This window comes from Leptonychotes weddellii, chromosome 8, assembly GCF_054177405.1.
Source record: "Leptonychotes weddellii isolate Sample4059 chromosome 8, ASM5417740v2, whole genome shotgun sequence".
NCBI classification, from domain to species: Eukaryota; Metazoa; Chordata; class Mammalia; order Carnivora; family Phocidae; genus Leptonychotes; species Leptonychotes weddellii.
In genome coordinates, this window is record NC_138376.1 from 8268677 (window position 1) to 8294845 (window position 26169).

A 26169-nucleotide genomic window follows, 5' to 3' on the forward strand; every position below is an offset into this window, starting at 1 on the left:
ATACTCTTGGATAGGTTTCACAAGTTGTTTTTTGGAGGAAGGGCTATTAGTGTGGCAACAAAATGATATTTTCTTAAGGTGAAACTGTTACACCAAGAAAATGTATTATTTATTTTTGAATTCTAGATCTGCTGAAGTCCTTTTTAGCAATTTGTCACAGAATATTCCTATGTGGGCATAAGAAATTGGTTGAGCAGTGCAGTTGTGGATAAATTTTTTTTCTTTTATTGCAGTTGTAGATAAATTAAAACAGCTGATCTGTGCACTGTACAGAACCTGCCTGTCCTCACAAGGTGATGCTCTAGTGGAGCTGATGGACAGACTGCTTATCATCCTGCTTGACAGATTGCCATCGTGTAGGAAGTACAGGGGGTGCCGATCCCAGACTTGTAGGATCAGAGAAGGTTTTCTGTGGAAAACTGACATCAAGTTATAATGGTGGCAGTTTTGCTTACCACTGAAGCCTCTGAAAGTTAGAGAAGTTAATCTGGTAAAGTAGGACTTAAATATTCACACCGTAGTAGACTTTTACTCTGTGTATCTCTCTTTCCCGGTCCGTTTTTTTTTTTTTTTTTCCTAATTTTATTTATTTATTTGACAGCGAGAGAGGGAACACAAGCAGGGGGAGTGGGAGAGGGAGAAGCAGGCGTCCCGCTGAGCAGGGAGCCCGATGCAGGGCTCGATCCCAGGACCCTGGGATCATGACCTGAGCCAAAGGCAGACGCTTAACAACTGAGCCACCCAGGTGCCCCGTCAGGGTTAAGTGGTTTTTCTTCAGGTCCATATAGGAAGCTGATTTGCCTCATTCCCGTAAAGACCTGAAACATTTTCTCTCAAGAACTCCTGAAAATGTAGACCTTCTTAGTGATAGCATCAGAGGAGCTTTTTCTTCCATAAGAAAACTACTTTTCCCCTTTTCTAGTTTCTTCACTGTTTCTCACTTTTCCATTTAGTGGCTTAAGTATCCTTTGGTACTTCAGAACTCTTAAAAAAAAAAAAATTGCTGGGCAGGGAGGTATCTCTCCAAGTCTGTTTGATAGACAAAGTCCCTTATCTCTTTATAGTCTATCCAATTCTGTGCATAATCAGATTTCTATTTTCCCTAGCAGTTTTTAAAAATTCTAACATCTGGTAGTTGGTTATTTACTATAATGAAGTGTGTTAAGTAAGTCTTTTATACTGGAAATAGATTCAAAATAGGCCTTTATATTTACTGCTGGTTTGATTTTCAGAGTTGATATTATAAAGTAGGTATTTACAAAATTGATACAATGGTATGATGTATTCGATAATAAGATAATCATGGAAATAGGGTGGTCTTTTAGGTAAAACTTTATTTTATTTTTAAATATTTTATTTATTTATTTGACAGAAAGAGACACAGCGAGAGAGGGAACACAAGCGGGGAGTGGCAGAGGGAGAAGCAGGCTTCCCTTTGAGCAAGGAGCCTGATGTGGGGCTCGATCCCAGGACCCTGGGATCATGACCTGAGCTGAAGGCAGACGCTTAAAGACTGAGCCACCCAGGCGCCCCCCCCCCCGCCTTTTTTAAAGATCTGATTAGGTAAAACTTTATATTGTAGTTAAACTTGTACGACAGTTACGTGTACCATGGCCTTAATTGGGAAACAGGTCACTGAGTTTTAGATGATTTTAGTACACTGGTTCTCAAACTTTAATTTGCGTGAGAATCACCTCAAGAGCTTGTTAAAACAAATTTGCATTTCTCACTTGCTCAAAGGTGACACCAGTGCTGCTGATTTGAAGACTTTAATTTGAGATCCACTGTTTTAGTCCTTTTATAGTGACTAGATAGGTATATAAGCTACAGAACAAAGGATTACACAGATTCGCACAATATGATTAAAGAGTTTTAAAAGGTTTCAGTAGTGGGCACCTGGGTGGCTCAGTTGGTTAAGGGACTGCCTTCGGCTCGGGTCATGATCCTGGAGTCCCTGGATCGAGTCCCGCACCGGGCTCCCTGCTCGGCAGGGAGTCTGCTTCTCCCTCTGACCCTCCTCCCTCTCATGCTCTCTGTCTCTCATTCTCTCTCTCTCAAATAAATAAATAAAATCTTTAAAAAAAAAAAAGGTTTCAGTAGTTATTTAAGGCTTATTAGATTTTGTATTTATTAATAAGGTTACCAGAACCTTAGCATGTGCCAAGGACAGTCCTATATTTAAGACTTCACAATTTTTGTTCCCTCAGTCTATAATAGTTCACTAGAAATTTTCATGGCTAGATCTTTGCTTATATAAAATAACTATCCCATTTTGCTCTGCTGCTTTATTTTTGTTCATAGCATATAATTATGTGTTCATATTCTATTTACTGGTGGGTTTGCTCCCAGAGAGCAGGAACTTGTTTCTGCTGTCTCCCCACTGTTCCTTGCCTGACATGTAGTGTGTGATCAGTAAGTATTGATGGAATGAACAAAATAATGTCTGTGCTTACCTCTATAAGTTAGACAAGATTCTAAAATATTTTACAGAGATAAAGATTGGATGTAACTTTTGAGTAGTACAAGTGCTTCCCCAAGTGTTGTATGTGTGTTCCTTTGTTAAAGCTACATGGACTGACTTTAATTTTCATGTTCATTAGGATAAAAATTTAACAAATAGCACTGCTTTATCAGTTAGGGACCCTGCAAGAAACAAAGAAAGAGTCTACATAGAGATATGCTGGTGGTTAAAGGAGTAAATACTGGATAGCAAGATGCCCAGAAAGTAGCAGTAGTGGGAAGCTGCTGCTCTTCCTAGGACTGCAAGGATAAGGAAGAAATGGTGTAGCTGGAGCGGAGGAATGGCCACCTGGCTGGAGCAGGGTTTTAGAGATGGGGCCTTTGATCAGAGAGGAAGCTCAAGAACGACTTCTCTTTCCTTCTTTCCATAATCTCCAGTATCCCCTGGTATCTTAGGGGCCAATCCTACCTTCTGGTAAGAAGCCAGTTTGGTTGGATGGCCTGTCAAGGATGGAGTGAGGGAAGAGCAAGTGAAGACCAATGCAGCATCAAATCTGTGATTTGATAGATTTTATTGTGTAGGAAGAGCTAAATTTATTGAGAGAAATGAATGGATAGAAAGAAAACCGTTAATAATAGTACAGGTAAAAACCATGGCTAAAGTTTGGGGATCACTGGGAAAATATTTCTGTAAGCAGTGTTATATTCAGCACAGTCCACTCACTGTAAGATTTGTTTTTCTGAGTAATTTTAGAGTATCTTACAATGTATTTTAATTACTGTCTGACTGGTGTTCCACATATATATGTTTTCCAGATAATTCTTAGGACTTAAGTATAATTTTTATTTCCCTCTTACGGAGGGACCTTTTCCCTAAAATGTATTGTAATGTCCTGAAATTCATCTAATTTCCTAATGTCTTTAGGAAGTTCTCAAACTTTAGCATACATAGGAATCACTTGGGAAGATTTGTTAAAACAGGTGAGCCCTGCTTTTCTGAGTTTAGTTGGGTTCAGAGAGGGCTTGAGGGGATGCTGACATTACCCGTAAAGGGACCACACTTTGGGAACCATTACATGTGAGTCCACTGAGCTTAATTTTTGTGGTTGCCTTAGGGTCATTTACCCTAAGAGGTATCCTGAAGTTGGGGATGTTGGTTTTTTATAATGGTTCCGGGTCAGTTTTAACACCTGTTGTTTCTTTTTACTGTCAAGGTCTTCATGCTACCCTTCCTTGTGCCACCAGTAACTCCTCTCTCACTACTTTTCTTGTACTAGAGCAGCTGTGGGCTGTGATCAGATACATTGGTGAAATTTTAGTTTAGAAAAGAGAGAGATCCTTGGGCGCCTGGGTGGCTCAGTTGGTTAAGCGTCTGTGTTCGGCTCGGGTCATGATCCCAGGGTCCTGGGATTGAGCCCCACATAGGGCTCCCTGCTCTGCGGGAAGCCTGCTTCTCCCTCTCCCACTCCCCCTGCTTGTGTTTCTGCTCTCGCTGTCTCTGTCTCTGTCAAATAAATAAATAAAATCTTTAAAAAAAAAAAAGAAAGAAAGAAAAGAGAGAGATCCAAGCAAAGTTCATGAACTTTAGTGAGTGAGCTTTATTTTATCCATTTTGACTGTTCAATTTTGTTTACTGATTATTCTCCACAATACCTAATGCTGCCCCATAAGTGACCTTTGGTGAAGTATGGTGTTAATTTTAAGTTGTTCTGTACTTGCCCCCTCCTTTTTTTTTTTTTTAAAGATTTTTTTTAAAGATTTATTTATCAGAGAGAGCAAGCACAAGTGGGGAGAGGGGCAGAGGGAGAAGCAGGCTCCCCTCTGAGCAGGGAGCCCGATGTGGGGCTCGATCCCAGGACCCTGGGATCATGACCTGAGCCAAAGGCAGGCGCTTAACTGACTGAACCACCCAGGCGCCCCTAAAGATTTTTTATTTATTCATTTGAGAGAGAGCGAGTGAGTGAGAGCAGGGGGGAGGGGCAAAGGGAGAGGGAGAAGCGGACTCCCTGCTGAGCAGGGGAACCCCCCCTCCCGCAATGTGGGGCTCAATCCCGGGACCCTGGGATCATGACCTGAGTCACCCAGGTGCCCTAGACTTACCCCCTTAAGTGAGTAGGGATCACAGGGAATCTCTGATACTTTTAGTAGCCTAACACCTTAAAAGTTCACAAAAAAACTTACTTTACCTTAAATTCTTGCTATCATGCTCAAACTGCTTCTTATCAAGTTACTTCTTTTCAAGTCTTATTTAAATAATGTTATATCTTGTAAGCACTTTCCAATCTTTTGAAATATATGGGGGGGTAAATAAATATTTAATTATAAATAATAAGTAAAAATAATAAAAATAATAAATATTATATGTATCTTTTTATAAATACTAAATCATGGATGTAGTTATATAATCTTTCTTTCCAAAGGAACTAATACTGTGTAACATTAGTGTTGAGAGAGGAACAGTGAATTTGTGCTTTTCAGTAGGGAGTCTTTTTTATAGGGCTCCTGGCTTTCTATGTTGCTGGAGAGCTTACATCATTGTGGTTTGGTTCAAAATTTCTGTTTGGAGACTAGGTGGAAAAATAATTACATATTTCTCAGTTGTTACCTATACCTTTCAAATCGTGGAGAAAATACTATTCAAGTGCCAGTATTAGAAGTGTGTTCCATCTTTTCCGTTGACAGGATATTTCAAGGTCTCTGTGTCTTGGGTTAGCTTTCGGAGTAAATTTATATATTCTGCCTTGATTTTAAACTGTTGTTTTTTGTACTTGCCAATTCATGTTTTCCCTCCTGTGATTCTTTCTTTGAAAGTCTACTAATGCTACTTTATGAAGGAAATCATTGCTTAAACTTGGTTATCTCCCCCCAGTTTGTTTCTGCTAGTTTTTTTTCTTCCTCATTAGTAATAAAATTATTAGTATTTCTGTTATATTTTGGAAATTGTGATGTGCTTTCACATTATTTCATTTGATCTTCATTATAATTCTCTCTCAGGTTGGAGTGGATGTTGTTGTTTTACCTAGAGTAAATCAAAGTACAGGGATGTACTCAAACTTTATCCTAGGTCCTACCAGTCCCAAAGCCCTTCCCTTACTTTATCCCTAGATAAACCATAGTGGTAGTGTTTGTACCTTAGGCAAGTTACTTAAAACTTCACTGTCTCTCTTCATCCATAAAGTGACATTATTAATATTAGCTTCATAAAATTATTGTGAGGATTCAATTAAAATGTATAAACTACTTAGAACAGTGCCTGGCACATAGCAAAGCCACAATAAATGTTAATAGTACTGATAGTTGTTGTACCACCTTTTTTCCCTCCCTTTAATAGTTGTCATAATAAAATTAATTCCTTAGATCTTCAGACAACATTTGATGTAACAAAATTTTCCCATAAAAAAAATCTTAGGTTATTTATTGAGTTTATTATGTTGGATTGTTATATGTCTTTAAAAACCTCATTTTTATTTGTCCAATTTTTTTCTTAATGTGCAATAAAATAATTGCTTGAGGAAGCTGTTGAAGGTATTGTTTATGTTGTTTTTTTTTTTTTTTTTTGCAGTTTTATACCTTTATTTGACAATCAGCGATTAGTTCTCATCCACATTAACTAGATTTTTGAAAATGGTGACAGGTACATAGGTAACCAACGTATAGAGTTTGTTTGGTGAAACTTCGTCCTCGTTACATTTTCTGGACAACGGCGCATGGGTATGGTTATGGACCATTCCGTATTCCTTTGGTCCAGACAGCTTTGTGGAACCTGGTGTCGATGTGCACATCTGGAATTCCCATCTCCTTCATGGCACATTTCCGGATCTCTTTGAGTGCCTGAGGGGCACGCTTTCTGTGCCCACTCTGTGGATGCACTTGTGGATATTGATGGTGTATTCTCTGGTCACTACTTCGTTGATGGCAGAACGGCCCTTCTTGCCACCCTTCTTTGCAGGAGCCATTCTGCCGGGCCCTGGTTGGAAAGGAAGTGTTACTTCTTTTAATATGCTAGAATCAAAATAGATGCCTTTTCTCTGGGATTATAATATTTTAGTGCATTATCTTATTACTCAATCTAAAAAGTATATGGCTTATTTGATGGTCTGTAGGAATTTTTAAGGGTTAGAATATGAGGCCATTTGGGGCAGTTATTGACTCATGGATGTCTGCATATGGAGGAAAGAAAAAAGTAGGAATTTCATAATGTCTATAAAATTTGTAAAATACCATCATGTCAGCATTAACTCAACTGAACTTCAGGAAACTTTGTTGGAAGTAGTCATGTTTTGATTGATACGGCTTTCTGTAATTAGGTACATATTTAAAAAGATAAATTTCTAAAACTGCTTTATGTATTTCTTCCTCCAACAGGGCATTCTTAGCAGGGTTACAGAATCTGTTAAGAACATTGTGCCAGGATGGCTACAAAGATACTTCAACAAGAATGAAGATGTATGCAGCTGCTCAACAGACACAAGAGAGGTACCACAGTGGCCAGAAAATAGAGAAGATGATCATCTGGTATATGCCGATGAGGAGAGCCCTAATATTCATGATGGGAGAATCACTCCTGAGCCAACAGTCAGTAATACAGAAGGTACATAGAATATGAATATTTTGTTACGTGTGATAGGTTTTCATAAATCTCTTTATATTACCTTGCTGTTGTAAATCTCATTGGGTAGTATATAAACCATGTAGGAGGAGGGTGATGATCAGGTTCAAATGAGTTATTTATCAGCTTTTTGTTAAGTAAGGGAGGTTGATATATCAGTTAAGAATGCAAGCTCTGGGGTTAGACTTGGTTTTTGAATTTTCAGACCATCAACTGTCATATGGCTTTTTGGACAAGAGCGTCTATTTTCTCCTCAGTATCCTCATAAATTGTTTTGAGAACAGTAGATGTGACGCCCTTCTAATGGGTCCTGGCACTAAGGGAACACTGTGTAAGTGTTAATTGTTACGGTGAAACTGTGCTGATGCCTCCCCAGCACTAGAATTTAGGTGCAGTATAACCACAGCTGGCTCCTGTCCTTTCTGCAGCAAGCTCAGCCGGGTCATTGGTCTTAGAATTAAGTGATCCTGGGCGCCTGGGTGGCTCAGTCGGTTGGGCGACTGCCTTCGGCTCAGGTCATGATCCTGGAGTCCCGGGATCGAGTCCCGCATCGGGCTCCCTGCTCGGCAGGGAGTCTGCTTCTCCCTCTGACCCTCCCCCCTCTCATGCTCTCTATCTCATTCTCTCTCTCAAATAAATAAATAAAATCTTTAAAAAAAAAAAAAAAGAATTAAGTGATCCTGCATTTTAACAGCTTGAACGTTTTTGGATCCTCTTACAGCATTTTGATGGGGTTTACAAATATTCAGTAGCTTCAGTATAACCTACGAATATGGCATATTTGGAAATATTACTGTCATTTCACTGTATGTAGTTTTTACAGCTTTCTTGAGATACAGTTCACATACCCATTTAAAGTGTACAGTTCAGGGCGCCTGGGTGGCTCAGTCGGTTGGGTGACTGCCTTCGGCTCAGGTCATGGTCCTGGAGTCCCGGAATTGAGTCCTGCATCGGGCTCCCTGCTCGGCGGGGAGCCTGCTTCTCCCTCTGACCCTCCCCCCTCTCATGTACTCTCTCTCTCTCATTCTCTCTCTCAAATAAATAAATAAAATCTTTAAAAAAAATAAATAAATAAAGTGTACAGTTCAGTGTAAAAGAATGAAACCGGACCACTTTCTAACACCATACAAAAAAATAAACTCAGAATGGATTAAAGATCTAAATGGAGATCTACAACCATAAAAATCCTAGAAGAGAGCATAGGCAGTAATTTCTCTGACATCGACCATAGGAACATTTTTCTAGATATGTCTCCTGAGGCAAGGGAAACAAAAGCAAAAATAAACTGTTGGGACTACATCAAAATAAAAAGCCTTTACACAGCGAAGGAAACAATCAACAAAACAAAAAGGTAACCTGCTTGAATGGGAGAAGATATTTGCAAATGATACATCCAGTAAGGGGTTAATGTCCAAAATATATAAAGAACTTCATCAATTCAACACCAAAAAACTCCAAACATTCCAATTAAAAAATGGACGTAGGATCTGGGTAGACATTTTTCCAAAGAAGATCTAAAGATAGCCAACAGACATACGAAAAGATGCTCATCATCACTCATCATCAGAGAAATGAAAATCAAAACCAATATGAGATCACCTTAAACCTGTCAAAATGGCTAAAATCAAAAAGGCAAATAAGTGTTGGCAAGAATTTGGAGAAAAGGGAAACCTCGTACACTGTTGGTGGGAGTGTAAATTGGTACAGCCACTGTGGAAAACGTTGTGGAGGTGGAGGTTCCTCAGAAAACTAAAAATAGAATTACCATATGATCCAATAATTCCACTACTGGGTATTTAAAGAAGAAGAAAACACTAATCTAAAAGATAAATGCACTGCTATGTTTATTACAGCATTGTTTATAACAGCCAAGATATGGAAGCAATCTGAGTGTCCATCGATAAGACGAATGGGTGAGGAAGATGTGGAACACACACACACACACACACACACACAGAGTAATGGTACGTGACCATAAAAAAGGATGAGATCTTGCCATTTGCAACAACATGGATGGACCTAGAGGGTATTGTGCTAAGTGAAATAAGTCAGAGAGTTGAGAGAGACAAAACCATATGATTTCAGTCATGTGGAATCTAAAAAAACAGATGAATAAACAGAAAGCAGGATCAGAATTATAAATACAGGGCGCCTGGGTGGCTCAGTTGGTTAGGCGACTGCCTTCGGCTCAGGTCATGATCCTGGAGTCCCAGGATCGAGTCCCGCATCGGGCTCCTTGCTCAGCAGGGAGTCTGCTTCTCCCTCTGACCCTCCCCCTCTCATGCTCTCTCTCTCTCTCTCAAATAAATAAATAAAATCTTTAAAAAAAAAAAATTATAAATACAGAGAACAAACAAACTGATGGTTTCCAGAGGGGAGGGTCTAGGGAGGTGGGCAAATAGGTAAAGTTGGGCGGGAGATACAGGCTTCTAATTATGGAGTAAATCACGGGGATGAAAGGCACAGCATAGGGAATATAGTCAATGATATCGTAATAGTGTTTTATGGTGACAGATGGGAGCTATACTTGTGAGCATCGCATAATGTATAAACTTGTTGAATCACTATGTTGTACACCTGAAACTAATGTTGTGTGTGAACCTATACTCCAAAATTTAAAAAGATAAAAGTGTTCAATTCAGTGGCTTTAAATATACTCACAGAGTTGTTCAGCCATCACCACAGTCAGTTTTAGGACGTTTTCATCACCATCCTTATAACAACCCCCAAATCCTACACCCATTAGTAGTCATTCCCCATCCCAGGCAACCACTGATTTGTCTTTGTCTCTCTGTAGATTTGCCTAGACTGGACGTTTCATATAAATGGAGTCACAGAATATGTGGTCCTTTGTGACTGGCTTACTTCATTTAGCATAATGTTTTCAAGGTTCGCCCATGTCCTGGCATGCATCAGAACTTCATTTCTTTTTATTGCCAGGCAATATTCCATGGTATGGATAAAACTACATTCTGTTTATCCATTCATTAGTTAATGGACATTTGGGTTTTTCCACTTCTTGAACATTATGAATACTGCCGCCATGAATATTCATGTGCAAGGTTTTGTGTGGCTGTGTTTTTTCTTGTGTGTATACCTAGGAGTAGAATTGCTAGGTCACATGGTAATTTTAACATTTTGAGGAATAATTGTTTTCCAAAGTGGCTGTACCATCTTGCCTTCCCACCCACAGTGTATGAAGATTACAATTTCTTTACACCCTCACCAATATTTTCCATTTATAAATGTTTTTTTAAAGTTTATTTTTTATTTTTTGTAATCTCTGCACCTAACATGGGGCTTGAACTCATGACCCTGAGATCAAGAGCCACATGTTCCTCTGACTGACCCAGCCAGGCACCCCTTTAATTTTTTTTATTATAGCTCTTCTAGTGGGTTGAAGTGGTATCTTGTGGTTTTGATTTGCATTTCCAGGATAACTAATAACACTGAGCATCATACCATATGCTTATTGGTTGTTTGTATATCTTTGGAGAAATGGCTATTTGCATCTCCTTTTTCCTTTTTTAATTTTATTATGTTATGTTAGTCACCGTACAATACATCATTAGTTTTTGATGTAGTGATCCACGATCCATTGTTTTTGTATAACACCCAGTGCTCCATGCAGTACGTGCCCTCCTTAATACCCATCACCGGGCTAACCAATCCCCCCTCCCCCCACCTTTTTCCATTTTTAATTGGGTTATTTGTCTTTCTGTTGTTGAATTGGAAGAGGTCTTTATATATTCTGGATATAAGTCCCTTATCAGTATAGGGTTTGCAGATATTTTCCCCCCTCTGTGGATTGTCTTTTTTACCTTCTTGATGGTGTCCTTTGAAGCACTAAAGTTTTTAATTTTGATGAAGTCTGGTTTCTCTCTCCATATGTTTCTTTCTGTATATATATTTTTTCTTTCACAACATGTTTTAGCTTATTTATAATTATAAAAGTTTCCTAACGCTGTGTTGAAGTCTTGTCTTGCCTAAATAATTAATGTGGGTGTATGGCCTGTTAATTTTGGTGGACATAGTAACCACCTTTTCCTGCCTGATTGGCTTGTCGTGAAATATAGTGACAATGAAATAGGCCTGAAAAAAATAATTACCAGTGTGGACAAATGGCTTACCTGTTTTCTTAGTAATACTCGATTTGGCTTAGTCTTTAAATGTTTGCTTATTTTTTATTAGAATAACTTAGGAAGTTCTAAATATCTATACTTGGGACAGATTTCTTTCAAATACATTATCAACAACCGCCTTGAGGCTTAATCTAATAGGTCTGTGCTGATTGCCTCCATGTCATTTTTTTTTCATGGGCATTGAAGGGGACCCTGGTTTCTCTTTTCATTAGAGACTTCTGGTGTTCTCCAGCCTATATCCACAGTGACTGACACTCTTTTCCATCTTAATGAGTGTACTTTTGAGGATTAACTAACTTGAAGAATTAATTTAGTTCAGGTGCGAGATAAATGGAGTGTTTCTCATTTTATATCTATAAAGTTCTTTTTTGTGTATTTTCATCAAAATAATGGAATTAATTTAGTGGTGTGCCAAGGTCAGTTCCAACTTGGATTTTATTCATTATGTTATTAAGTTTATATCCTAGCTTTTCTGTTACATGTATAGTATACATACCTCTGTGAGTTAGCTTCTAAAATTACTATGGAAGATTTTAAACTGCGCAAGTAAGGAGGATAGTGCAGTGAAACCCCCATGTACCCATTACCCAGCTTCAAAGACAACCAACTTATGACTGATCTTGTTTTCTCTCTTCCCACACTTACCCACTTTCCCACCCTAACTCCTCTAATTATGTAGAAGCAAATTGTGAGCCGCTTCTTGATACTAATTTCAGGAACTTGATAGCATTTCCCACCTCATTCTTATCTTAGATCTGAACCCTGCTCCTGTCTTTTTTTTTTAAAGATTTTTTTATAAAGATTTTATGTATTTATTTGAGAGAGAGACAGCACGAGCGGTGGGGAGGGGCAGAGAAAGGGAAAAGCAGGCTCCCCCCCTGAGCAGGGAACCCGATGAGGGGCTGTGGATCATGACCTGAGCCAAAGGCAGACCTTTAACCAACTGAGCCACCCACGTGCCCCAATCCTGCTCCTATCTTAAACTTTGTTAGTTCCAGGTAGTTCTTTTCTCACAGTATTTATTGCATTATTCAGTAGTTGTAATCACATAATGTGTGATTTAAAGTACCACTGATAACTCCCCAGTGTGATGAATATTATCTTACTAGATAAAGAACTGTTTACTCTCAAACATGACATTTGAATTTGACAGTGCATTCTTTTTTTTTTTTTTAAAGATTTTATTTATTTATTTGACAGAGAGAGACACAGCGAGAGAGGGAACACAAGCAGGGGGAGTGGGAGAGGGAGAAGCAGGCTTCCTGCCGAGCAGGGAACCCGATGTGGGGCTCGATCCCAGGACCCTGGGATCATGATCTGAGCCGAAGGCAGCCACTTAACCGACTGAGCCACCCAGGCGCCCCGACAGTGCATTCTCAAAAAACAACTTAGAACTATCTGCTCTTAAAGTGGTGTCAAATTATAGAAAGCTTAAAATAATTGAAAGCTTAAAGCAGTCCTGAATGTTGTTTACTCAATTCTACCAGTATAACTTTTATATTAATAGTAACTAGAGCTGGAGGGTATTGTGCATTCTTCAAATAGTACAGGGCAGTAAGAACAGTTATGGAATCTGTGGCCCATTTAAAATCTGTTGTCTGCAGCTTTCTGCCTGTGTACTTCGTTGTGTTGACTGTCTTAATGATGGTGAGCCTTTGCGTGTCTGGATTTCTTCTGCTAGGTTAGTGGAATCTGAAATAATGTACAGGTTTCATTGAGTCAGTTATGAGTTCAGGCCTCTGAAAGACTCCACAATGGCATATCTAGTACGCTAGTCAACAGTAGATTGAAGTTGTAGACTGCTTTGTCTAATTGATACCATGCGATTAAAGGTATACTCTTAGAAACTGAGCATGTGTGGCTGATATAAATCTGTAGATGACATGGCCTTGTTTAGTCTTATCCCAAACTATGTCTTTTGGGCTTGGTTTTGGGCGGAAAGAAGCTCTGTAAGTATTAAAAAGTACCATTGCTGTTAGCATCATGCCTTCAAGTAGAAGTAGGTCATAGTAGATTTCTTTTTCCTTCGTAGTTTCTGTGTAGACTAGATTTAGCGGATGTCTGCCAATAGCTAGAAAATTGTCCCCTTTTATCCTATAGGATAAACTGATGCAGGGATGAGAGAATGGGATAAGTAAAAAACAGTTTTATGATCTAATATACTACAAAATTAGAATACTAAATACCCTAAGAAACATTTTAATCTTTATGTATGTGTGTTCTGACTGCAGAGAAATTGAAATAATACAAGCTTAACTGTTAATACCGGTAGATTTTCAGACTCTACCCCATAGCTGTCTTAACTGGAGTGAGCTTGATAAGAAATTACTACATATAAAACAATTTAAATGTTCTATTGGATTTTTAAAGTATGGTTTTTCATGAATAGTGATTTTTTTTTTTAAGATTTTATTTATTTGACAGAAAAAGAGCATGTGAGAGAGCATAAGCAGGGGGAGCAGCAGAGGGAGAGGGAGAAGCAGGCTCCTGGCTGAGCAGGGAGCCCGATGCGGGGCTTGATCCCAGGACCCTGGGGTCATGACCAGAGCTGAAGGCAGACGCTTAACCCACTGAGCCCCCCAGGTGCCCCTCTTTTGGTTAATTTCTAAGTGTTTTATTCTTTCCGATGCTATTGTTAATGGAACTTTTCTTTTTCTTTTTTTTTTTTTAAGATTTTATTTACTTATTAGAGAGAAAGCAGGAGAGTAGGGTGAGGGGCAGAGGGAGAAGCAGACTCCCCACTGAGCTGAGCGGGGGAGGGGAGGAACCGGATGCAGGGCTTGATCCAGGGGCCTCCAGGATCATGACCTGAGCTGAAGGCAGACATTTAACCCACTGAGCCACCCAGCCACCCCTGGAATTATTTTCTTATTTTACTTTTCAGAATGCACATTGTTAGTGTATAGAAACACAACTCATTTTTGTGTATTGATTTTGTAATCTGCTACTTTGCTCAATTTGTTTATTCCAGCGGGGGGTGGGGTGTGTGTGTGTGTGTGTGTGTGTGTGTGTAATATTTAGGAGTTTCTGCATATAAGCTATATCATTTGTGAATAGGATATTTTACTTCTTCCTTTCCAATTTGGGTATCTTTCTTCTGTTTGCCTTACAACTCTGGCCAGAGCTTCCAGTACTGGGTTAAAAAGAAGTGGGTAGAGCAGGTATCCTTGTCTTGTTCCTGATTTTAGAGGAGAATCTCCGTCTTTCACCACTGGGTTTGATGTTAGCTGTGAGTTTTTCATATATGGCTTTTATTAAGTTGGTGTTTCCTCCTAGTCCTAGTTAAGTGTTTTTATCTGCATCTTATTTTTTGCATAAGAATACCTTGAAACTAATCCAGAATTGTTTTGTATTGCTTATGCTGTGAAGTATTTTTGAAGACATACTTTTGGGAAGAAAATTACAGAGTAGCAAATACAGTCCAGCAGCACATTAAAGAATAGCAGAATCTTCTTACTGGGAAGAGTTAATCTTGGGATGTAAGGAATCGTTCATCATGAGGGACTTATTAATATAATTTAGCATATTTATAGGTGAAACAATCTTACAGTTTTTTTTCTTTCTGGTAGATACTTAAGAGGCATTTGCTAGAACTTTAAGTCCATTCTTCTTTATTTCATTTAGAAATTGGAGACCACCACTTCCTTAACATGTTAGTCATCCAGAGGCCAGAATCACGTTATGGTGAAACATTAGAAACATTCCCATTATCAGGTATAAATTGGAAGCCCATCATCACTACTTCTAGATATTAAAGATGTAATTATAGAGGATGTATGTATATGTGTAAGTACTGGGAAGAAGGAGGCAAAATGATCCTTCCTTGCCAGTAATACCCAGAAAACCTAAGCCAATTGATTAAAAAAAACAAAACAAAACAAAACTTGTTAGAATAAGAGAATTGTAGAAATTAATCACTAAGTTAATATAGGAAAAAAACCCAATAACTCTTTTTTTTAAAGATTTTATTTATTTGACAGAGAGAGCACAAGCAGGGGAGCAGTAGAGGGAGAGGGAGAAGCAGGCTCCCCGCCGAGCAGGGAGCCCGATGCGGGACTCGATCCCGGGACTCCAGGATCATGACGTGAGCCGAAGGCAGCTGCTTAACCAGCTGAGCCACCCAGGCGCCCCAAAACCCAATAACTCTTATTTAAACAGTAACCAGTTAGAAAGTATGAAGGAAGAAAGGATCCCATTTATAATATCAAACCACAAAAATATATAGAAATAAACTTAACAAGGAGTGTATAGTACTCTAGAAGAAGAAATTCTTTTAAGTTCTGTTGAGGGACATAACGGAGACCTGAACAAAAGGAAAAGTCAGTAGTAAAATAATGCTGGGCATGATAGCACTTCCCTTTTTAAAATCTTTTAACTGGGGGCACCTGGGTGGCTCAGTTGGTTAAGCGTCTGCCTTTGGCTCAGGTTATGATCTCAGGGTCCTGGGATGGAGCCCCACACATTGGGGCTCCCTGCTCCAGGGAGTCTGCTTTTCCCTCTGCGCCTCCCCCACTCATGCCCTCTCTCAAATAAATAAAATCTTTTTTAAAAATTTTATTTATTTATTTGAGTGAGAGAGAATGAGAGAGAGCACATGAGAGGGGGGAGGGTCAGAGGAAGAAGCAGACTCCCTGCTGAGCAGGGAGCCCCATGTGGGACTCGATCCCAGGACTCCAGGATCATGACCTGAGCCAAAGGCAATCGCTTAACCAACTGAGCCACCCAGGCGCGCCCTCAAATAAATAAAATCTTAAAAAAAAAAAAAAAAAACCCAAAAAACTTTTAGCTTTAGTGTGATCCAGATCAATTTTAACGAGTCTATTAGGAACTTTGAACATATTTAAAATACTTTATTTTATTTTTTAAATATTTATTTACTTATTTAGAGAGCACAAGGGGATGGGCAGAGGGAGAGAATCTCAAGCAGACTCCCCGCTGAGCACAGAGCCCAATATGGGGCTGGATCTCACAACCCTGAGATCCCAACCTGAGCTGAAACCAAGAGTCAGATGCTCAGCCAGCTGTGCCACCCAGGCACCCCTAAAATACTTATTTTAAAGGCTTTGTTAAAGTTAAATTGGCTGTCTTATATTCAGTTCCTGTTGACTGTTTTTCCCCTCACTATTGATCTCATTTTTGTTATATCAAATGGTTTCTGCCTAAATAGTGTCATTTTGAATAATATATGTAAAGATTCTGAATGCTGTTACCTTCCCGTGAGGAGTGTTGATTCTTGTTTGAGCAGGCAGTTGTTATTAAGTGATCATTTTGAACTTTGTAAACTTAGTTTTATGTTTTGTTAATGTGTATCTCTAGAAGGTCCAAGGTGTTTAAGTTCCCTAAAGTGGTAGGGCTTTTAGCCTCCAAACTGTTTCCCCTGTGGCTTTTAGGACATCATCCCTAGTCTCAAGGGGAAGCGTTTCCAACATCTCAGCTGAATGCCATGGATTTTAAGGAGGTGCTTATAAAAGGGATCTCTAAGTTCTGGCCACACTGTAGCTTCTGTGTACTTAGCACTGCTGCTTGCCCCCTAGCATTGCTCACCTCCTGGTGTCTGTTTTCTCAACTCTATAGCAGCTGGTATTTGGTAAAGCCTTAGATGGTCTTACTCTGTGCATGGATAGCCCATTCATTCTCTGGACACTCCCATTTGGACTTTTGAAGGCCCTGCCCTAACCAGTTTTCTACTGTCCAGTGCCCCATTCTGATTTCTGCCTGTCATGTTCTGTTTGGACTCCAGTTTTCTCTTCCAGGTCCGAAAATATACCTAGGTAGAGAGCCGGGGTAATGATAGGGCTCACTTTTTGAGTTTTCTATTTATTCTGAGTTTTTCTATTTTTGAGTGCTGTTTTCTGTTGTCTGAAAGATGTCTCATATTTTGTCCAGTTTAATAATTATTTAAATTAGAGTAGAAGGGCTAGTCTGGAGGCCCAGTTATTCCAGCCTAACTGTAAGTCTTTTGTAAACTTGACAAATGATTTTAAAATTCTTGAAAATATACCTGAAGATGAACAGAGAGATCTGAAAAGGAATAAAGGGAATGTGGGGGGTAGGTTGGAGTAACTTTTACAGTTACTAAATGTGTTCCAAAGTTAGAGTAGGTAAAACATTATAGTACTGGTACAGATATATCAGTCGGGAAAGGAGTGAAAAGCCTTTGGAATTTAGTATTGTGGTAGTGGCGGCTTCTCTATCAGTGATTAAAAGATAGCTTATATAAGAAGGTTATTTTAGAATATGAACAGGCTAACCGTTTGGAAAACAAGCTGAATCATTTGTTCACTACTACGTCATAACTGATTCCAGATGGACTCAAGATTAAACATTATACTGACATAAAAGTAACTGTACAGTACCAAAAAAATGAGTAAAAATTTAAATTTCTTATAGTCTTGGTAAAAGTCTTTGTAAACAAGGTACAGGTTATTTTCTGTACTGCAAAAGGCACCATCAACAAAATGAATAGGTTCAACCAATTAGTTGAAAAATTAGTTGTAATATTTCAGATCATATCACAGTATCTTACTGATCAAAAATTAGAATTTACTAATCTTAATAGTAAGAGGGACTGTATCAGTAAGCAGTTAATAAAAGAAGAAATATAAATGACCAATGAATATAGAGAAGAATGCTCAATATCCCTCTCATTTAAGTAAATGCAAATAAAATGATGATGCCGTTTGACATAGTAGATTGACAGAAATCAGGAAAGGTTAATATCCAGTGTTAGAGAGGATGGTGGAAATGTCCATTGTCATTTGCTGTTTGTGGGAGTATAACTTGACAGGATCATAGTATGTCTCATAAGCAAAAATGAGCATGCACTCTGATCCAGTCCAGACAGCAGTTCCACATATCAATGTTCATCCCATTGAATCTCATACCTTGGATACTTAGGCAGCTTTAGGGGCCCAACTTAGGCTTACAGAATCAGATATTTTTGTGGATAGCTTAAAAGTGTTTAATAATTTGTCTTCATGTTTCTGTCATATTCTTAGAGAACCATGGATTAATCCAAAAGAATACCCTGAAAAGTATGCAGATATCAGTGCATATTTGTTTGATGGAGCATTGGGAAAATAATCACATAAATATAATCAATGACTATGATAAAATACAATGTGGTCTTTAAAGGGAATGCTTTGTATATAGAGACAATTATATTGATAAACAGAAAAACAAGTCCTAGAACTGGATGCATGGTGTGATTATATAATTAGGGAAAACATTTATGTATGCATATAAAATATCTGGGAGGATATACAGATTTAATAGTGGTTATGTCTGGAGGAACCAGACATCCTTTTTGTTTCATGACTTTCTTATATAACTTCTTTGATTTTATTTTTTACAAGCAAGTTTTATAATACCAATTCAAGGAAAATAAAGGACCATGCACTTTTAGAAGTTGTATGTGAACCCTGAAACATGGTTTGATACTAAGTTAAGTAAGTTCATTGCCGTTAGATGACACCTTGTTTGGCTAAAGAATAGCCTAAATTGGGCTTATCATGGGAGGCTTCAGTGACTTGCATCGAAGCTATATTTATTATATAGTATGTTTTTTTAAACACCATTTTGTTGTGATATTTTTCTAAGCTGTATTTTCATAATATTAATGCCTTTTTTTTTTTTAAGAACCCTCAACAACTAGTACTTCTTCAAATTACCCAGATGTATTAACAAGGCCTTCTCTTCATCGGAGCCATATGAATTTCTCCATGTTGGAATCTCCTGCATTACACTGTCAGCCCTCCACATCCTCGGCATTCCCAATTGGCAGTTCTGGATTTTCCCTTGTAAAGGAAATTAAAGATTCTACCTCTCAGCATGATGATGATAACATCTCAACTACCAGTGGTTTTTCTTCAAGAGCTTCTGATAAAGGTATTCTTGGCATTTGGTAGTGAAGTTAAATTTCATGGGATAGGTTTTTTCTGACTTGTAATTTCCATTTTCTTGTAATTAGTGCTCTTACTCTGCAGTGCACATTTTTGTTTCAGATATAGCTGTTACAAAGAACACTTCATTGCCACCTCTGTGGTCCCCAGAGGGTGAACGTACTCCCTCACTCTCACAGCACATTGCCACCAGCTCAAAAAAACCAGCATTCAACTTATCTGCCTTTGGAACACTTTCCCCTGTGAGTACTAATACGATTTGATTTAATCACATTGGTTTTGAGTGTTTATTGCTCATAATTTATTGTTGTGTTTCTGTGCAGTCGCTTGGGAATTCTTCAATCCTTAAAACAAGTCAGCTTGGAGATTCTCCTTTTTATCCTGGAAAAACAATGTATGGTGGGGCAGCAGCTGCTGTAAGACAGCCGAAACTACGAAACACACCATATCAGGTTGGTTTGAATAGGAGAAGGACTGGGAACTTAAAAAAAAAAAAAAAAAATGATAATAATTGACAGGTAACTGATGGGCCTCAAATGGAGTTGTGGTTCGGTTATTTTTTTGGTAAAGTGCTAGAACTGTGGATTAGAAACATTCTTTTCATTTAGGGACTGTCTGAACATTATTTTAGACCTAAGTGAATATTTATTCATTACATTTTTGAGTGTGTTATATGCATCTGTGCTTTAGGAATTAATTTAGGAGTTAATATTTCTTTTTTAAAAAAATTGAGGTGTGGGCGCCTGGGTGGCTCAGTTGGTTAAGCGACTGCCTTTGGCTCAGGTCATGATCCTGGGGTCTCAGGATCGAGTCCCGCATCGGGCTCCCTGCTCGGCAGGGAGTCTGCTTCTCCCTCTGACCCTCCTCCCTCTCATGCTCTCTGTCTCTCATTCTCTCTGTCTCAAATAAATAAATAAAATCTTAAAAAAAAAAAAAAAAAATTGAGGTGTAAATTATGTATAGTAAAATTTACCCTTATTAGAGTAATTGAATTTTAACAGAATACATAGAGTTGTGCACCCACTCTGCAAAGTATTGAATAAACATTTCCATCACCCCAAATGTTACCTTATGCCTCTCTGTAGTTGACCCCTCTTTCTGCTTTCCACCCTCTGGCAACCACCGATCTGTTTTCTTTCCCTGTAGTTTTGATGTTTCCAGAATGTCATTGAAATTTAATCAATACAGTTTCTAGCCTTTTGAATATGGCTTGTTCTACTTAGCATAATGCATCTGAGATTAATACATATTTTTGCCTTTATCAGTAGTTCCTTTTATTGCTGAGGTGTAATTTGTTTATCCATTCACTAGTGAAAGGACACTTGGGTTGTTTCTGATTTGGGGCAGTTGTGATTAAAGTGGTTATGAACATTTTGTATGAACATAAATTTTCATATCTCTTGGGTAAATACCTAGAAGTTGGCCGCTGGGTCTTATGGTAAGTATACATTAAACTTTATAATAAATTGCCACACTGATTTCCAGAATGGCTGGTACCACTTTGCATTCTCCGCAGTGAATGTTCTGGGCAACACTTGTCATCAGTTCTTTGTTTTTTGTTTTTTTTTATTTTAGCCATTCTAATAGGCATGTAGTGGTAACTCCACATAACTGTGGTTTTTATTTATGAAACTGAGCATCATTTTGTGTGCTTATCTGCCATAAATGTATCATCTTTAGTGAAACATCTGTTCAAATCTTTTGCCCATTTTTTGTTTTAAAGATTTATTTATTGGGGTGCGTGGGTGGCTCAGTTGGTTAAGTGTCTACCTTCTGCTCAGGTCATGATCTCAGGGTCCTGGGATCGAGCCCCGCATCAGGCTCCCTGCTCCGTGGGAAGCCTGCTTCTCCCTCTCCCACTCCCCTTGCTTGTGTTCCCTTTCTCACTGTGTCTCTCTCTGTCAAATAAATAAATAAAATCTCAAAAAAAAAAAAGATTTATTTATTTTTAGAGAGAGTGTGCACGCACGTGAAGAGTGGGGAGGGGCAGAGGGAGAGACTCAAGCAGACTCCCAGCTGAGTCAGGAGCCCAGTGTGGGCTTGATCTCATGACCCTGAGATCATGACCTGAGCCAACATCAAGAGTCAGACACTCAACCAGCTGAGTTACCCCAGGTTCCCCTTGCCCATTTTTTAATAGGGTTGTTTTTTTTATTAATGAGTTTTGAGAGAGTATGTTATTCCTTTATTAAGTCCTTTATTAGATATATGTTGTGCAAACCTCCTCTCCCATTCCCTGGCTTAAGTCTTTTGAAGAGAAGTTTTTTACTTTTGATGGCATGCAGTATGTTTTATTTTTCCTTACATGGTTCATGCTTTTGGTGTAGTATGACATTTTTGCCTAAGCTAGGGTCACAGACTTTCTTCTGTGTTTTCTAGAGGCTTTATAGTTTTAGGTTTTAATTTAGTCTTGTGATCTGTTTTGTGTTAATTTTTTTTTGTTTTTTAAGATTTTATTTATTTATTTGACAGAGAGATACACAGTGAGAGAAGGAACACAAGCAAGGGGAGTGGGAGAGGGAGAAGCAGGCTTCCCACTGAGCAGGGAAGCCTGATGCGGGGCTCGATCCCAGGACCCTGGGATCATGACCTGAGCCTAAGGCAGACGCTTAATGACTGAGCTACACCCAGGCGCCCCTGTTTTGTGTTAATTTTTCTCTGTGGTATGTGTCATGTCATGAGGTAGGGATCAAGATTTTTTTTTTTTAACATAAGGGGTGTCCAGGGGCGCCTGGGTGGCTCATTCGGTTAAGTGGCTGCCTTCGGCTCAGGTCATGATCCCAGGGTCCTGGGATCGAGCCCCGCATCAGGCTCCCTGCTCAGCAGGAAGTCTGCTTCTCCCTCTCCCACTCCCCCTGCTTGTGTTCCTGCTCTCGCTATCTCTCTCTCTGTCAAATAAATAAATAAAATCTTTAAAAAAAACAAAAACATAAGGGGTGTCCAATTTTTCTAGTACCGAAAAAGTTTATACATTCTACATTGCTTTGCCTTTGCATCTTTGTTTGAAAATCACTTGACCATATATGTGGCTTGGCTTTTTATTATTAATATGAATATGGCTTGACTGTATATTATAAATGATACATTTATGGCAGATGGCATTATCATCTTGACTTTTTATTATTTTCTATTTCTATGTATCCTTTGGCGAACTCTAAACTCTCTTGATTACTATAGCTTCGCGGTAATCTTGAAATCACTAATGTGAGTCCTCCAACTTTGTTCCTTTACAAGCTTGTTTTGGCTTTCCTAGATCTTTTGCTTTTTCATAATTTTAGAATCACATTACCAGTTTCTACAATCTATTGGAATTTTGATTAGGATTGCATTGGGTCTGAAGATGAATTTTGGGGAGAATATACATCTTAATAAACTTGAATCTCCCAATCCTTGAACACAGCATGGCTCTCCATTTATTTGTTTTTTTGAAATTTCCTTTATCAGTGTTTTGTAGTATTCATCATACACAGCTTGCACATATTTTGTTAGATTTATACCTAAGTATTTCATGTTATTTGATATTAGCTAAGATATAATAGCCCAAATAGTCTATTCAGTAAATTGAATACGTAGTTAAGATACCTTCCAGCAAAGAAAACTCCAGGCTCAGATATCTTCATTGGTGAATTCTACCAAACATTTAAGAAAGAATACCATTTCTATGCAAACTTTTCCATATAATAGGAGGGTACTCTTCCATTGTATTTATGAGGCCAACATTACCCTGATACTGAAACCAGACAGAGGCATTACAAGAAAGCCACAGACCAATATTTCTAATGAATTACAGACCCAAACCTTCTCTACAGATATTTGCAAATTGAATCTAGCATATATAAAAAGGATACTGTTTCTTGATAAAGTAGGGTTTATCCGAGGAATGCAAGGTTGGCTCAACATTTGAAAATTAATGTGATCTACCATGTAAACAAACTAAAGAATAAAAACCATATGAACATCTCCACAGATGCATAAAACACATTTGACAAGATTCAGTGTCCGTTCATGATAATTTTCTGTAGCCCGAGGAATAAATGGGGATCTCCTCAGCCTGTTAAATGGTATCTATAGAAAATCTTCAGCTAGCGTCATACTAATGGTGAAAGACTGAATACTCTCCTCAGGGCAGGAAGAGAACTAGGATGTCTGTTAGCGCTGCTACTGCGTAATGCTATACTGCAAGTCCTAGGCAGCAAGAAAGAAATGCAAGGCATAGACATTGTGCTTATCTGTGTAGGAAAAAAAGCCTAAGAAATTAAAAAAAAAAAAGTTATCAGAACTTGTGAGTGAGCTTAGCAGGATCACAGGATACAAGGTCAATATACAAAATCAGTTGTATTTACATATGTATTAGCAAAGAACAAGTGGAAATTGATAACTTTAAAAAAATAAATTCAAGGTGAATTCCACCATTCTGTGTTTTACCTTAAAAGAGTTCTTTGAAGATCATAAAAATTGTTTTGTTGTGTATGTTACTGTGCTTGCTTTCACAGATTTTGACATTTTAAAGATGGAGAATAATTATACTTAGAGTATGTGGGCTTTTGGAGAGGGGAGTCTGTGGGAAAATGATAGTCTGTAACAAACAGCAAGGACATAGAAAGAAGTATATTTTAAGATTTTGTCTTGTCTTTAGTTTCTTGCTTTCCTAATTAGAGGATGATTTCAAGTATATAGTTAACAGTAATTAGGAGTTTTATTTCTGAAAGTGTTCATGAAGGGCAATATTTTGTTACTTCAGAAAGTGTTAACTAGATGTTGGAGTTACACAGGGAGCTTTTTCTAGAGCTTAAACTGGATCATATTACTCCTTTAAACATTTATTTAAAGTTAAAATAATAGTTAAGCGTGTTAATAGAAGATAAGAATGATGCAAGCCTATGATTCATAGAATAGTCCAAGTCAGAGTATATTCTTGCTATTTCTTCCTTCCTTTCTTACATTGAATCTTATACTTTTTAATGCTAAGTCGTGACATACCCTTAAAATCCTTCTCAGCACAGGCCTCCAAATGTTTATCATTGACATTTGGGATGAATCTATTACTCCTTTCCTAGAGTGTTAGAGCTGGGAGATAAAATAAAGATTCTCTAATTCAGTTCCATTTTATTCATTAGTGAATTAAGGTCCTGAGTGGCCACTGGCCAGTAGAATCCAGTGACAGAACAGACTATCATATTTTCCTAGAGGATTTTAATGTTGCCTCATGTTTTGCCAAAGCTTTTGGCCTCAACAGCAATCCTTAACGAGCATCAAATTCTTAATAAAACTAATGGAGAATATTGTAGCTACTCTGAAAATGTCATCAGTGTTTGGTATCAGAGAAACATTATTTATAAAGTAGTTATTATGGTTCAATTTTTCAGATATTATGAGCTATTTGTAGAAACTGGCTTATGTTTCAGTTGTGATAATATCTGTATATCAAGCATTGCCAAATTGTTTTGTGGTAGTCGCTTGGTTATTGGATTGTTGTAATGCGTTCTTGAGAAAAGAAAGTGTTTTAATTGGAATTTGTAAACATTGCTTACATATTAAAGGGTGCTTACCTATTCTTTATAAGGTGTTTTCCTTAACTCCAATTTTAAGAAAGCTAAAGGTCATGAAGAAATAGCTTGAGTGTTTAAAATTTTTCTTATATCAAAATTTGAGAAATGAGTTAGTTTAAAAATTTAAATTTCCGCTTTCTGCCCGTGGATGCCGCCGAATAAGCATCGTTAAAGTCTTCCCTCCTACTGCCATCATGTCTAAGTCAGAGTCTCCCAAAGAGCCTGAACAGCTGCGGAAGCTCTTCATCAGAGGTTTGAGCTTTCAAACTGATGAGAGTCTGAGGAGCCATTTTGAGCAATGGGGAACGCTTACGGACTGTGTGGTAATGAGAGATCCAAACACCAAGTGGATGCAGCCATGAATGCAAGGCCACACAAGGTGGATGGAAGAGTTGTGGAACCAAAGAGGGCTGTCTCAAGGAAGATTCTCAAAGACCTGGTGCCCACTTAACTGTGAAAAAGATTTTTGTTGGTGGCATTAAAGAAGACACTGAAGAACATCATCTAAGAGATTATTTTGAACAGTATGGGAAAATTGAAGTGATCGAGATCATGACTGACCAAGGCAGTGGCAAAAAGAGGTTTTGCTTTTGTAACATTTGATGACCATGACTCTGTAGACAAGATTGTCATTTAGAAATACCATACTGTGAATGGCCACAACTGTGAAGTAAGGAAAGCCCTCTCTAAGCAAGAGATGGCTAGTGCTTCATCCAGCCAAAGAGGTCAAAGTGGTTCTGGAAACTTGGTGGTGGTCGTGGAGGTGGTTTTGGTGGGAATGACAACTTTGTCGTGGAGGGAACTTCAGTGGTCGAGGTGGCTTTGGTGGCAGTCGAGGTGGTGGTGGATACGGTGGCAGTGGGGATGGCTATAACGGATTTGGTAATGATGGAAGCAACTTTGGAGGTGGCGGAAGCTATAATGATTTTGGCAGTTACAACAGTCAGTCCTCAAATTTTGGACCCATGAAAGGAGGAAATTTTGGAGGCAGAAGCTCTTGCCCCTATGGTGGTGGAGGCCAATACTTTGCCAAACCACGAAACCAAGGTGGCTGTGGTGGTTCCAGCAGCAGCAGTAGCTACGGCAGTGGCAGAAGGTCTTAATTCCTGCCAGGAAACAAAGCTTAGCAGGAGAGGAGAGCCAGAGGAGGGACGGGGAAGCTACAGGTTACAACAGATTTGTAAACTCAGCCAAGCACAGTGGTGGCAGGGCCTAGCTGCTACAAAGAAGACCTGTTTTAGGGGCGCCTGGGTGGCTCAGTCGTTAAGCGTCTGCCTTCGGCTCAGGTCATGATCCCAGGGTCCTGGGATCGAGCCCCGCATCGGGCTCCCGGCTCGGCGGGAAGCCTGCTTCTCCCTCTCCCACTCCCCCTGCTTGTGTTCCCTCTCTCGCTGGGTCTCTCTCTGTCAAATAAATAAATAAAATCTTTAAAAAAAAAATCAGGGATAAATGGCTCAAGGTAATGCTAAAACTTTATACCAGTGATCTCACTTTACCCATTTAACATA

The 26169-nt window shown here is 38.7% G+C and overlaps 1 protein-coding gene across 4 annotated transcripts in view; it reads left to right on the top strand.

The window, feature by feature from the left end:
* The window catches only part of NUP153 (nucleoporin 153), a 78502-nt gene that overhangs the window by 8740 nt on the left and 43593 nt on the right, over window positions 1-26169 (top strand). For all 4 annotated transcript variants that reach the window (XM_081827624.1, XM_031032405.2, XM_031032393.2 and 1 more), the window contains exons 2-5: window positions 6826-7051; window positions 18850-19098; window positions 19215-19354; window positions 19436-19564. In XM_081827624.1, the coding sequence (XP_081683750.1) occupies window positions 6826-7051; window positions 18850-19098; window positions 19215-19354; window positions 19436-19564 (744 nt within the window). The remainder of the gene's footprint in view (window positions 1-6825; window positions 7052-18849; window positions 19099-19214; window positions 19355-19435; window positions 19565-26169) is intronic.